Source organism: Tenrec ecaudatus, chromosome X (genome assembly GCF_050624435.1).
Source record: "Tenrec ecaudatus isolate mTenEca1 chromosome X, mTenEca1.hap1, whole genome shotgun sequence".
Lineage (NCBI taxonomy): Eukaryota > Metazoa > Chordata > Mammalia > Afrosoricida > Tenrecidae > Tenrec > Tenrec ecaudatus.
Window position 1 is genome coordinate 11,516,307 of NC_134548.1, and position 13,922 is coordinate 11,530,228.

Sequence of the window (13,922 nt, forward strand, 5' to 3'; positions counted from 1 at the left end):
TCAGCTTCATGGACAGTGGTGCAGCATAGACGCCAGGGGACCACCTGGTCATGAGCCAAAGCGTCTTACAGCCTGCAAGTTTTTTCTTCCCCAACAGTTGGGGTTTAGTCATCCTTCTGTCATCTCGCCCGTCCCCAGGCCCCTCACCTTGCAAATTGTCCAACAGTGGAGGTTAGAGTTGCTACAAGGTCCAAGATTCTGTAAAGGGATCCGGATAAAGAAGCTCTGCGGTTTAAGGGCAATTTGGGTGGGGCTGGGGGTAAATCAGCATTCCACCCTGTCCATGTAATTATGTCCATCGCCCATGGATAGACTGGGTGCAATACGGGATGTGATTGTGCTGGCTCTTTGGGAATCGTGAGACGGCCTAGACAAATGGTGAGGTACCTTAAGCATAGGGCTGTTAATTGAAAGGTCGGTGGTTCAAACCCACCAAATGCTCTGATCCGAGTGACAAAGACAACTTTATAGGGGCTTTGAACTGCTGACTTTGATTAGCACCCCCCCAATGCTTAACCCACCATACCACCAGGGGCTTCCCACTCCTCATTACATTCTTTTCAATTGAGCAGCACGGCACCCAAGGGACACACAAGCTAGCTCTAGCCTCCCTCGTCCTCTCAGTATCCGGTACTAGATGCAGTCCTGGAGGGTCACGATGCATGGGACTCTGAGTTTGCATATTTTATTTTCCCAACACAGATATGTGAGGAATTCTCAACACATATCCCAATGGGATATCGTCTGGCTCATGAGTTTTTATAGCTCATTTCCTAACTTGGTTACTGCTACTCGCATCTGGATTGATGGGGTTGTTGCCACGACTGGCTCAGGCCTGACACATTTTGTGGATGGCACCGAGCCAGGCAGGGCTCTGCTCTGTAGATGGGTCACTCGGAGTTGGAGTTGACTGGCCAGGGCAGAGCAACACTGTCAACTCTCATCCGTTCGTAGTTTGTGGAGTTTGTTTTGGACACCCTATTGGAGTGAGAGAAAGAACAACACTCCATGGGCACGAGGGATTGGAGAAGATGGACAGGGAAGAGTTGCTTCTTCTGAGGGATTATGTTCAAAGGGCTTTTGTTCACCACCATCTCCACTTATCCCTAGCCATGTGACTTTGGAGAAGTTGTCTCTCTGAGCCTCAGTTTCCTCATCTCTCAAGGGAGCTAATAGAATACATATTAGCTTCTTTCGGGGCTTGAATGAGCCAACTAACCCACACGAAGCCCCGAGCACAAAGCTGGGCAAGCCATGTAGGTGTGGTCGCCAGTAGTACACTATTTCCGACCCCCCAGGCGTCAGGACAAGCCATCCCCTCCAGGCCCTCGCACCTGCTTGGAGACGTAAGAGGTGCTGGTGTTGACGCAGACCAGGCTCTCCTCATTGCAGCAGCCGCCACAGCGGAAGACGTTCACACAGGGCGGCTTGAAGAACGTGTCGGTGCTCTGGCCCAGCTCTCGGGCCACCTCCACACAGGTCTCTCTCGGGCTGCACTGGGTCCGCTGCCATTCCTCGTCAATCACTGTAGGGAGGAAACATGGAGGCTGAGTGCCACGTGCGCAGGGGTTATGTCCCACACAGCCATTGTATCATTGCGCTAGCCCTGGCTTAGGAGCCCTGGTGGCATAATGGTTATGAGTTGGGCCATTAACCTCTGGGTAAGCAGTTCAAAATCACCAGCTGCTCCTCAGGAGAAAGATGAGACTTTAGAGAGTTCCAGTTGCAGAAACCCACAGGGGCAGTTCATTCTGGTCCTGTAGGGTCGCTGTGAGTCAGAATTGACTTGGAGCTATGGTTTAGGAGCCCTGGTGGTGTGTTGGGTTCTATGGTGGGCTACTAGCCACAGGCCAGCAGTTCGAAACCACCAGCTGCTGCTCTGCTCCACAGAGGCAGTTCTAGTCTGTTCTATTGGTCCCGATGAGTCAGGATGAAGTTGATGACAATGAATTTGGGTGGTTGTTGTTGTTGGTTTTTGTTTGTTTTGGGTTAGCCCTGGTTTATTTTATCCAATGGAATTTCTTTCTTTCCGTTTTTTTTTTGGGTCACCCTTTGACTGAAGATTGTTTTCAACCCCAAATCTGTGTTCTTCCCCATTTCTCTAATTTCTTCAAAAACCCACTGCCATCGAGTCCAACCCTATAGGCCACAGTAGAACTGTCCCCTGAGGTTTTCGAGGCTGTGAATCTGTACAGGGGCAGGCCGCACATACTTCTCCCAAGCACTTTAATCACTGCACCACCAGGGCACCTCACTATCCCTTCACAGGACCTAATTATCTTCTTTTTCTTCGTGGCACATAATGACATTGGGGGCAACTAGAAAAGTGGGTCAATAAGGAAGTCAGCAGCCGCAGAGAAGGAATCACGGACAAATGCTGTTTATCAAGCAGTTTACAGGAGACAGCTGGAGAGCAGTTCCCTCTCTTCCCCAAGGTGGAAAGGTCATTGTCAGCACCACGAAGAAATGTGACTCTCTTGAGTCCTAAGGAACTTTCTCAATGATGTCTGTGGCCATGGAGGCCATGCTGACTGATAGCCACTCAGAGGATGGTATAGAGCTGTCCCAAAGATTTCCAAGGCTGCTTTACTGATAGGTTGGCCTTTGAACCCACTAGCTCCTCCTCGGGAGAAAGATGAGGCAGTCTGCTTCCGTAAAGATTTACAGCCTCAGAAACCCCATGGGGCCATTCTTCTTGGTCCTCCTGGGTCACTGTGAGTTAGTTACCATGTACTGGACAGCAATGAATTTGAACTTGTACGGAAACCAACTCCCACTGTACAGCAGAGCAGCTGCTGGCCTTGAACTGCTGACTTTGCATTTAGCAGCTGCACCCCAGGCCTTCACTAAGTAACTTGTAAACTCCAAAACCAAACCCACTGTCGAGTCGATGCCGACTCATAGTAACCCCACAGGGCAGGGTAGAAGGGTCCCTGTGAGTTTCAGAGACTGTCACTCTTCAGGAGAGTAGAAAGCCCCATCTTTCTCCTGAAGAGTGGCAGGCAGCTTTGAACTACTGACCTTGCAGTTGGTAGCCTGATGTGTAGCCTCTTTGCCACCAGGATTCCTCCTAAATAACTATAGTAGGATTCTAACTGGCAAACGTGTGAATAGAAAGTTAAGAGGAGTGTCTCTTTCTGTAAGTCAGAGTTTTTCAAATCATTTGTAAATGCCCATTGCTCTGACTTAACGAAGACGATGAAAGGAGCCCCCGTTCATTTTAAAGGAGTTTTTGCTTTTCCCCCAGAGTTTATTTTTTAAAATTAGGTTGTGGCACTTTGATACTTCCTATTGGATAGGCCGTTCTGGAGCTGTGTTCGGGAAAAGAGTCCATTATATGATAAAGACAACATGTGCTGACATTCTTTTCCCTGTCATCAAACATGTATTATTTGTTAAAAAGGGATGTGGAAATCCCCCCTTATGCTAGGCTGCTTTTTAATTGACACCCCAAGATCCCCTCCACCTGGTATTCACCTCCTTGAGTAACCTGGGCCCCTTGAGTCTGGGCGGGGTCTGGTGACTCGTTGCTACAGAACCAAATACAGTAAGACATGATGGCCAGCACTTTCCTGAGTATGGTGCAGAAGATTGACTCCTTTCTCCTACGAAGCCTCTCTTTTATCTTGCTGCCACCTCTCATCCTCTCTCTAGTCTTTGGGTTTGATGCTTTGCTGTATTGAGCTCCTGTGTTAGAAGGGCCTACATGGCAAGGACTAAGGGCAGTTTTGGCCAACAGCCTACAAGATAGTGAATCCTGCTGAGACCCACTGAGTGCACTTGAAAGGGGAGCCTGACACAGCTGCATCTTGATATGAATATGGTCCGAGGTGTCCCCTTGATGGTAGCCTCCTGGGAGACCCTGAGGCTGTCATACCTACCTCAGCCACGTCAGGATTCCTAATGCACAAAAGCTGTGAGATAAAAGCATGTTTTAAACTAGTACATTCCAGCATAAGTAGTTATGCAGCATTAAATAATGCCTTCTCCACCTACAATGTGTCAACAATCATGTGTATTAGTCTTTCTCCAGGTGGTTCTGCATTCCCATATATATTAGTAGCTCCACCACTGCTTCAAGTCTGGATACAGTCCTATTGTTAGAGATGTTACCCCAGTTTCTTCCTTATTCCATCTTGTGCATATTCCTTTTCCATTCTCCCCGCCCCCATCTCTACCCTTCATTTCCCTCCTACATCGCTTCTTCAATTCAATGAAAATATTTGGACAGATGAGGAGCACTTCATAGATTAAACAATTTACCTACGCTTTCATGTATGCAACACATACAATCAGTTACCAAGTGATCATATGTGAACCACGCCTACACTGCCAAACACAACAATGCCCTCGTGGCTTCTGGTGCAGTGGACGGCATCCAAAGAGTTAAATGCCTAACTGGAGGCCACGACATTCTCTGGCAAGCATCACATTGCTTACGACGCTGCAAATGCCTGCAGCGGTCCTGGTAGCGAACTGCCACCCTTGCACAGAGACGCATCCTTTCCTTTATTTTCAAGACTTTTATTCGCCAGTCTGGAGGCCCAGGTGCCTTGTGTAGCAGCAGCATTCATTCATGTCCTACACATACCATATATACTTGTGTCTAAGCCAAGTTTTCCAGCACATTTTCAGTGCCTCAGCTGATATTTGGGTGGGTTTATACTCGAGTATATATGGTGGTACCTTTCCCTTTTCCCTGCACGCCACAGAACGTTGAAGAACTTTTAAAAACTGTACTTTCTATATTGGTAAATATCAATGTAGGGATGTCAAGTGCATACTCCTTGTTGGTAAATACCCACTTCATTTTATTCTCTAGGTAAACCTAAGGAGGTTTTGCTGTTTTTCTATTCAGATCCCTTTAGGTGGATTTCTTTTGCCCTCACATCCCTGAGTGAAAAGTTGAATTCTGTATTTTGACGTGTCCTTCTCAGTTCGTTTTGATGTTGAAAGCAGATGGAATATATCTCACTAAAGGAGCCTTGGTGATGGAGTGGGTTACGGGTTGGCCTGCTAACTGCAAGGTCAACAGTTCAAACCCCCCAGTTGCTCTTTGGGAGAAAGATGAGGCTTTCTACTCCCCATATTTACAGTCTCAGAAACCCCAGGGGCACTTCTCCCCGGTTTTATAGGGTCACTGTGAGTCTGAATCAACTTGATGGCAGTGTCAAAGCCCCCTATGCTGGGAAAGGGCCCCTCCATGCCCCTTCTAAAACATGCGTGCCCCATGGGTGCATTTATCTGGGAAAGAGAAAGGACTGGCCCCCTCCTCCGCACACCTACCTTTCAGCGTCTCGATGTCATAGAAAGTTGCGGCAAACCTGGTGGACCGATGAGACGCTGAGCGAGCGTCTAGGCTGGTGACATCTTTGAGCTTTAGCCGGCATCTCCACAGCTTCCAGTCCTCAGAGTGCGTGATGCGGAGCAGCTCTTCCAAACTCGAGGCAGCCTTGATCTGCTGCTCAGACAGAGATGCCTGCTGGAAAGAGAACACCACCGGCTTCAAAGCAAGTTTCGTGGTCCTTCCAAAAGTGAGACCTAGACCTGCCATATGACTCCACAATTCCGCTCCTTGGGGTTGACCCTTAAGAATTGAAAGCAGGACCCCAGGCAGACACACGGCCACCAAAGTTCATTGCAGCAGTATTCGCCATAGCCTGAAAGTGGAAGCCACCCAAGTGGCCCATCCACAGAGGAGTGGCTCAACAGCCTATCACACAGACATACGGTTGAGCATCCTTCAGCTAAAACGAGGCAGGGGGTAGACAGGCTGCCGCATGGATGAGCCTTGAGAATTTCATGCTGAGCAAAAGCAGCCAGTCCCAGAAAGGGCGCATGGTTTCTGACCCAACTTGGAGGAACCATGTGGAGTAGAAAGTCAACGGTGGCCGAGGGTGGCGGGGTGGGCAGAGTGACTCTGAGTACCGAGTTTCTGTTGGGAGCGATTGACAACAGGTTTTCAAATGGTGTTCACGGTTACATAACATTGTGACTGTAAGTACGGTCACGAAATTGTGCACTCAGATATGATCAAAACAGCACATTTTACATTATATATGTTTTGGTTGCTGTTGGTTGCAGAGTGGCACTGTCCTTTGAGGGTTTCCAGGCTGTAACATTTTCGGAAGCAGTTTGCCAGGACTCTCTTCTGAGGTGTCTCTGAATGTGTTCAAACCATCACCATTCTGGCTTGTAGATGAGTGCCCATCACTCAGGGACTCCTTATATAGAGTTAACCAACGTGAAAAAAAAAAAAGCAAGTTGCTGAAATTTCCATTTGTCTTAATAACCTTCACTTACAAAAAAAATTAAATGGAACTTAGAACCCGAGAAAAACCAATCACATGTGCTCCAATGTCTATGAAAAATGCTGTCTGTTAGTATTTGGGATTCCCACTCGGCTCATTGGTGAGTGAATCAGAGCATTGGCTTAAAAACAAGATTTGTCATACTTGGGGTGCCATTAGCCAACCATTGTTTTACTGTTAGTTCATTTGTCCGACAAACTGGCACACACCGTCCCGGGAAACCTGCCTACAGTCACACTAGAAAGATTGGAGACCCTGAGGATTTGAAGTTTCCACTTCTAACCCTCTGTTTCTCTTTCGTTTTGAGACATATTTACAATTTCAAAAACAGGATTTTTTTCCCCCTGATCAAATAGACTGCTAGAATTTCTGTTGGGAAAATTGCTTTCTACAGAGTTGCATGAATTTTCGGGGTTTGAAAGAAAAAGAGTTCGGTCAGTGAGATTTTCAGTAACTTCATTGTTCAAACTTAAGAGGTTGGTTACACAAGGAACGCTGCATTCCCACTGTGACATGTTACACAATCCCCAAGACCAACGGCAGAGATGGATATGGTGACAGAAGGCCCTGAGGTCCTCTCTTCTTGGAATGTTCTGCAGAAACGATGAGGTGGTCTGTCTGCTGCCTGCAGCTGAGACCTGGCAGCTGGTTTTTGCTGAGCTCTTTTGGAGAACGGCTAGGTTTTTCTTTGGCTGGCTGGGTGGATTGCGTAGGCCAAGGGGAATTTTGACAGAAGGGTTGCGACAGAGGCATTCATGGTAATTTCTAGAACCTTCCAGACCATGATTCAGAGTCCATTCGTCTTATAGCTTCGAACTGGATGTTTTTGTTGGGGGTCAGTGGAACAGTTTCTGCAGATGTTTATCCTTTTGTGGCAATTTGATCAATTTAATATTTCATCTAGCACTGCTTTGGACTACAAACATCTCAAGACGTGAATTTGTAAGGTCAGGTTGCTTGGGAGTCCAGGTGTACATGTTTGCATGCCCGTGTGTGTATGTATTGAATAAAAGCAAAAGAACCTTGGACATATAAACGAAAGGAATGAGCCCATAGAGAGGAAGGAACTGAAAACATATGCAGATGAGAGGAAATAGGGGCTGGTTTCAGATATTTCCAAAAAAATGGACATGTTATGAATGGAAGTGAGGGTCGCCTCTGGTGGATTCCTTGTTTATAATAGCAGGACCAAATGGGAAGGGAGCTCATCCCTGTGGGGTCAAGTTCAAGCCAAGGCAATGTTCTGGGCATGAGGGGCAGTGGAAATTTGAGAAGTGTAGATAGTATTTGTGGAATAGGCATTGAATTCAGATAAAGCGCCACATGTTAATCCAAGGAATCTGTGGAGACTCTGAATACAGGGTAATGCCTCTAGCAATGGATTTCAATGATTCTCCAAGAGGGCTCCTGGGTCAAGTCTATCTTTTCCTGCTTATTCACTTCCTCATTCCTTCTCTGAGTTGGGCGGCACCGTGACTTTATATCTAACACAGTCTTCAAACTACATGTTTGTTTTGCAACACTGCTTCCACAGGAAAATCATGAAAACCGTGCATGTGGCTGAAGACATTTTTAAAACTATGCGATATGGAAAGTATTTTACTTCCTTGAGGCTAAGATCCTCTTAGGTATGTATGACTTCATTGTTCTTCCTGGTTCCAAGTCCATCTCAGCAGGGTTTGAAAATCCACCCGACTGAGAGTTCAGGACTGTCAACTCTCTGAACTGAATTAGAGCCATTGAATGACTCATATGACAACGCATCGTCGGAATTCGGTGTATATTCTAGTCCTCAGTATGTTTTCAGCGGACTTGAAGCTGCATTATTTCAAAATTAGTCCGAGGGAACGTAGAAATCGGAGCAGCTCATCCCACTGTAATAAAATGGCAGGCAACACTCACAAGAGGGCCTGCTTGGAAACCTGAGCACTCATTCAGGGAGGGTGGGCATGTCAAAGGGGTCAAGACTGCATGGCTGTGTCCGGAAGATTTTTAGCCAAGGTTCAGTCAGGTACAGTCAGCGTCATGCTAACGTGTTTGTATACAACCAAAATAAAAAGGGTGCATACCGTTCTAAAGACATACCGTATGTAATCAAGTATAAGCCGACCCGACTATCAGCTGAGGCACCTAAATTTAGCACAAAACCTGCATTAAAAATTTGCTGAAAAAACTCGGCTTATACAGTGTATATACGGTATTTACGCCATTAATTACTTTTTGACAGGATAAGCTACTCCTGATTAGTCAAATAAATCGTGCTTAATTTCTTCTTCCTTCCTGATGAAAGTGCTCATCAAAAAGGAAATTAGTCAAAAGCAGCCAGCAAGAGGAAGGAAGTGAAGCCAGGTATCCGATCTCTGCTTTTGATTATAACAGTAGCTTGCGGGTGGTGGGAGGGATAATTAATGCAAGACTGCTATGTTCTCTGATGTCTTGATGATCACAAACCAGAGTCTGCATTGTGAGGCTGGCAGTCTTTGTAAGACTTTGCTGTGCCTTTTCCCTAGAGCAGAACTGCTCCTGAGCCTGAACAAGGCCCTGGCCTTTGGGAAGCGATAGTCAGGCAGGTCTTTCTTTTAAGAAGCCTCTGAGTGGGTTCACACAAGCAATCATTGGGCTAGAAGAAGAGAGAGTAAATGTTTGTGCCACAGTAGGACTCCTAATAAGACTTTGCTATTATTTAAATAAGGAGCCCTAGTGGCATAGTGGTTATGGGTTGGGCTGCAATCCACAAGGTCCACAGTTCAAAACTACCAGCAACTCCTTGGGAGAAAAACGATATTTTCTGCTTTCATAAACAGTTAAACTAGGAAACTCAAGGGGTCAGTTACACCCTGTCCTATAAGGTCACTGTGTGTTGGCGTAGACTTGATGGCAGTGTGTTTTTGAGTATTATTTGAATGAAAGGAAACTTGGTGGCTGCTCCTTGGGAGAAAGATGAGGATTTCTACTCCCATAAAGTTACAGTCTCATATATTACACTGTCTGTTGTCTCCCTTCACCCACATTTCTGTTTATATGGTAAGATATGTAATAATAATAACAATAGATAATTGACCAAGGACTCATGACGTTGGAAGGGGAGGGAGGGTGAAAAGAGTTTTTACAAAGGTCTCAATTAGAAAATGTTTTTGAAATGATTATGGCAACATATGTAAAAATATGCTTGTTACAATTGATGTATGGAATGTTATAAGAGCTGTAAGAGCCCCCAATAAAATGATTTTTAATGATAAAAAGTTATAGCCTCATAAACCCACAGGGGCAGTTCTACTCTGCCCTACAGTGTTGTTATGAATCAAATATATTCAATGGCAGAGAGTTTATTATAGAAATGTATATTTCTTTCTGTAGTACAGTATAGAGGGTAGTTATTTTTCTTCTTTTGTTAACTGCTAAATTCATATGCTATTCTCCCCTGGAACAAGCCTGGGCCTCTACATTGCTCAGAGTTCAGCAATAATCTTAACCAAGTATGACCAAGATGACAAGTCAGCTGCTTGGAAGGTGTGGGGGCCAGTGCGTCGAAGAGACCTGGAGGTGTCCATGTTGTAGGAATGTCAAAGGCCTTACAATTTCCTGCACTTGGGAACTGCCAGTTGCCATTTCCTTCCCTCAACAAAAATGTTGAGTCAGGTAATATAGTTGAAAGGTGAAAAAAGGCATGGTTTGGGAATCTCAAGAAACCTACTGAAAACACAGCATGATGTTCACTTTGGTTGGAACACAAAGAAGATGATGGAGTGGGAAGCCTGGGAAATGAGAGGAGAAACAGGAGTTGGTACAATGAAATACTGCTTCACACCCATTTTTGTTGTCGTTGCTGTTGTGTGTCATCAAGTCAGTTCTGACCCAAAGTGACCCTATGCACAACAGAACAAAATATTGCCTCCTCACCATCCTCACAATTTTTCCTACACTTGAGCCCATTGTTGCAGGGCCTTCTTCTTTTTTTTGCTGCTGCTCTATTTTACCAACCATGATGTCCTTCTCTGGGGACTGGTCTTTCCTGACAACATGTCCAAAGGATGCAGGACAAATATAAAAAGGACAAAATGGGTGCATAAGCAAATGTGATGAAGAAAGCAAATGGTGCCTGGCTATCAAAAGATATAGAATCTGGGGTCTTAAAGACTGGAAGTTGAACAAGCGGCCATCTAGCTGAGATGCAACATGCCTACATGGAAGAAGCACACCAGCCTCTGTGATCATGAGATATCGACGGGATTGGGTAACAGGTACCAGAAGACCACGAACACCATATTGTTGAAAACGAGGGGGGTCAGAGCAGAGACCCAAAATCCATCTGTAGACAATGGGTCATGACCTCACAGAAGGGTCAAAAGGAAGGGATGAGTCAACCAGGGCGTAGTATACCATCAATGAAACACTAAATACCCCTCTGGTTCCTTGAGGCTTCCTCACCCCCACTAGCATGACCTTAGTCCTGCCTTTCAGTGCGAGCTAGACTGGAGCCACATGCACAGGTACAGATAAGACATAAGAGCTCACGATGCACAGAATCCAGGAACAGGAATGCGAGTAGGAGTACCAGGAGGATAGAGGGAAGGTGGGGAGAGGTGGGGAGGAAGAGGGAACCGATTGCAATGATCAACACAAAACCACCCCCACCGCCACCCCCAGAGGGATAAACAACAGAAACCATGGGGGGAGGGAAATTGTGGTCAGTGTGAGATATGAAAATAATAATAATTTATAATTTGTCAAGGGGTCACGAGGGGGAGGGGAAGGAGGGAAAAAAGAGCTGATACTAAGGGCTCCGTAAAAAGTAAATGTTTAGAAAAGAATGATGGCAACATATAGACAAAAATGCTTGATAACGATTGACATGTGGATTGTTATGAGTTCAAGAACCCCCAAATAAAATGATTTTGTAATTAAAAAAAAAGACTAACAATACCAAGTTTTGATAAGGATGTGCACCAAGGGAAACCCTCACAGTTTTCAGACAGGATTGTGAAATGGCGCAGTCCCTTTGGAAAGCAGTTTCACAGTTACCTAAAAGAGCAAGATAAATTTGCCATGTAACCCACTACCATCACTCCTAGGTGTCTACCCAAGAGATAGAAACGACATTATTGATTTCTCTGGGCTAGGAGTGGGAATGAGGATTAGTTGCAAAAGAGCATGGGGGATCTTGTATAAATAATGGCCGCACCACTCACTACACTTACTGAAACCCATTGAATTACACAAAACAGCTGAATAGGTGAATATATATGTATAGTTCCGTTCAAACAAAAAAGAATCGGAGGTTTGGAATTCTCTGGCTACTTGAGTCCAATTGGGAAGGAATGGAAGACACGACTGGGTTAACCAATGAAATATTCATAGACATTCACTTCCTTGTTTTGTTATTTTGTTCATTTTTACACCTTAGTTCAGGCTGTTTCGTTGGCTGGAATGCCCTTGCTCAGTCCTTTTCCCAGCTTTGGTTCTCTTAGGCAAACCTATCCCCCAGCCCCAACTGGGTTTGGCCCCTCAGTCACAATCCATGTCCTTCTCAGCACTTGGCCGCCGCCATTGACACTCATTGATTATTTGTGTCACAACTTGTTTAGTGCCTGCTTTCTCCGTTGGGTTTTGAGAATAATTTGAATTACAATGCTAGGTGGTATTCACAGAACAATCATTGTTAGGTGCCATCAGACTGGTTCTGACTCATAATGACCCGATGTAAAATCGAAGGAAATTCTGTCAGGCCCTGCATCATCACCACATTGAAGTTCTTCTTTTCCCCCGACTCTTCATTTAATAAATACATATTCAAGGAAGGAATAAACAAATGGATTTCCCAACAACTTTAGCAAATTGAACTCAGACCTTGTTCGTTTGTTCAGATGACCTTATTTCCCTTCTGGGTATCTTCATCCAAGTACTCTCCTTTCAGGTCCAAAGACAATGTCATTTCTTCCATCAAGTGGTCCATGATGTCCCTGACTTCAATTATATGACTGTGAACACATCACATCCCCTTAACTAAACTCTGGCCACCTTGAGGGAAGAATCTGTGTCTGATTCAGCTTTGTACAGAATGAGTACTTAATAGATATCTGAAAGACAGATTTATGAGTAAAAACTGTGAGGGGGCTTCAAACGGTGCATGAAACAATTATCTCTCAGTTTTATTGTTTTCCATGAACTTTTTGAAGCCCCTTCATGTATACATGTATGTGACTGACAGCAAATGGGCCCAGGTTGATGTAGTCTGCTATGTTATGTGGTGCAAATCATTTGCATGGTGCAGTGCCTCTTAACATTTACTGAGCATTCTAACTAACTGGGGATCTGGTTAAAATGCAGATGGGGAGGCACTTGGTCTCCGGTGGGCCCAAGACCATTGCATTTGTAACAGGTTCCCCAGCAATGACACTATGGCTGACTGGCAGAGCACACTTTGAGATTCTCAAGGTTGGCATCACTCTGCATTTCCCTGCAAAGAGGCTTCAAAAAATACAGGTGCTGGGGTTCTATGTTCAGAGAGGTTCCTTTCATGGGACTGAGGTGCTGCGTTGCCATTAGGACTTTGGAAAACTTCCCAAGTCTTAACCAAGGAGAGACTGACTGAGGGGATCTTGGGAGAAGTACAGTCAGAATTCTGCTTAGAAGCAATGGTTGCAAGCCTTTGTCTCATGTACTTTGGACGTGTCAGGAGAAAGCAGTCTTTGGAGAAGGGCGTCATGCTTGGTAAAGTGGAGGGGCAGTGAAAAGAGGAAGTCCCTCTATGAGATAGACGGACACATTGTCTGCAACGGAGGGTTCAAATAGGAACAACTGTGAGGATGGTGCAGGACCGGGCAGTGTTTCGTTCCACTGTACAGAAGGTCACTATGGGTAGGAACCCACGCAATGTCAACTACAAGCGACAGCAACAACGTTAGGCTCTGACTCCTGCAACTTACATGGAACAGAATGACGCATTGCCTGGTCTTGCACTATCTCTGTGATTCTTTTGTCTGAGCCCCTAGCTGCAGCGTTTAGTAGGAAAGAGTTGTTTGATGCCTCTATGAGAATTCATCTCATTCTTTAAGTCCCTTTGAGGTATACCTTGGGTTCAGCACATTTGTGTTAGAGAAGTTGGCAGCAATGGATTTTTGGAGCCTATTTCTACCTCAAGTCACCTGATTGTGGGTGTACAACCCACCTCCCAGCCTACCTGACTTTTTCAAGCCGAGAGAGCAAATAGTATGATTTCCCAGGCTTGATGACTCAAGGAAGTCAGCGTCCTTTATGTGAAACCATCCTAAAGGACCAACAAAATTGCTTCAGAAACTTCCAGACAGCCCCAAATGGAATGAAAAGTAAGAGGTACTGCTTTAACTGACTGAAATTCCACATAGAAGTGGACATCAGAATCTTTCCACCAAGGCCTCCCTTTCCAATATTTCAAAGACAGTGCCGATGAGAACATAAACAAGTGGAAGGAGCCTGGCTTTGGGGTCAAATCCTGGCTCTGGGCTCAGATATTTAGCAAGGGTTTTCCAGGGAGGACCCTGACTACTTTCCTGCAAATGTTGCAAAAAGCTTTTCTTTGACTCCTTCCACCTCACACAATTAGGAGAAATTGGCACCTTTACCCACGGCTGG

The 13,922-nt window shown here is 45.4% G+C and overlaps 1 protein-coding gene across 3 annotated transcripts in view; it reads right to left on the minus strand.

The window, feature by feature from the left end:
• The window catches only part of VEGFD (vascular endothelial growth factor D), a 45,265-nt gene that overhangs the window by 15,151 nt on the left and 16,192 nt on the right, over positions 1-13,922 (minus strand). For 2 of the 3 annotated variants that reach the window (XR_012781205.1, XM_075539569.1), the window contains exons 2-3: positions 5,287-5,482; positions 1,335-1,525 (exon numbers count right to left, since the gene is read on the minus strand). Coding sequence is in view for 2 of the 3 variants with exons in the window: in XM_075539569.1 (XP_075395684.1) it covers positions 1,335-1,525; positions 5,287-5,482 (387 nt within the window). In the remaining variant the exon portion in view is untranslated. The remainder of the gene's footprint in view (positions 1-1,334; positions 1,526-5,286; positions 5,483-13,922) is intronic. The other variant, XM_075539570.1, reaches the window with a different exon arrangement.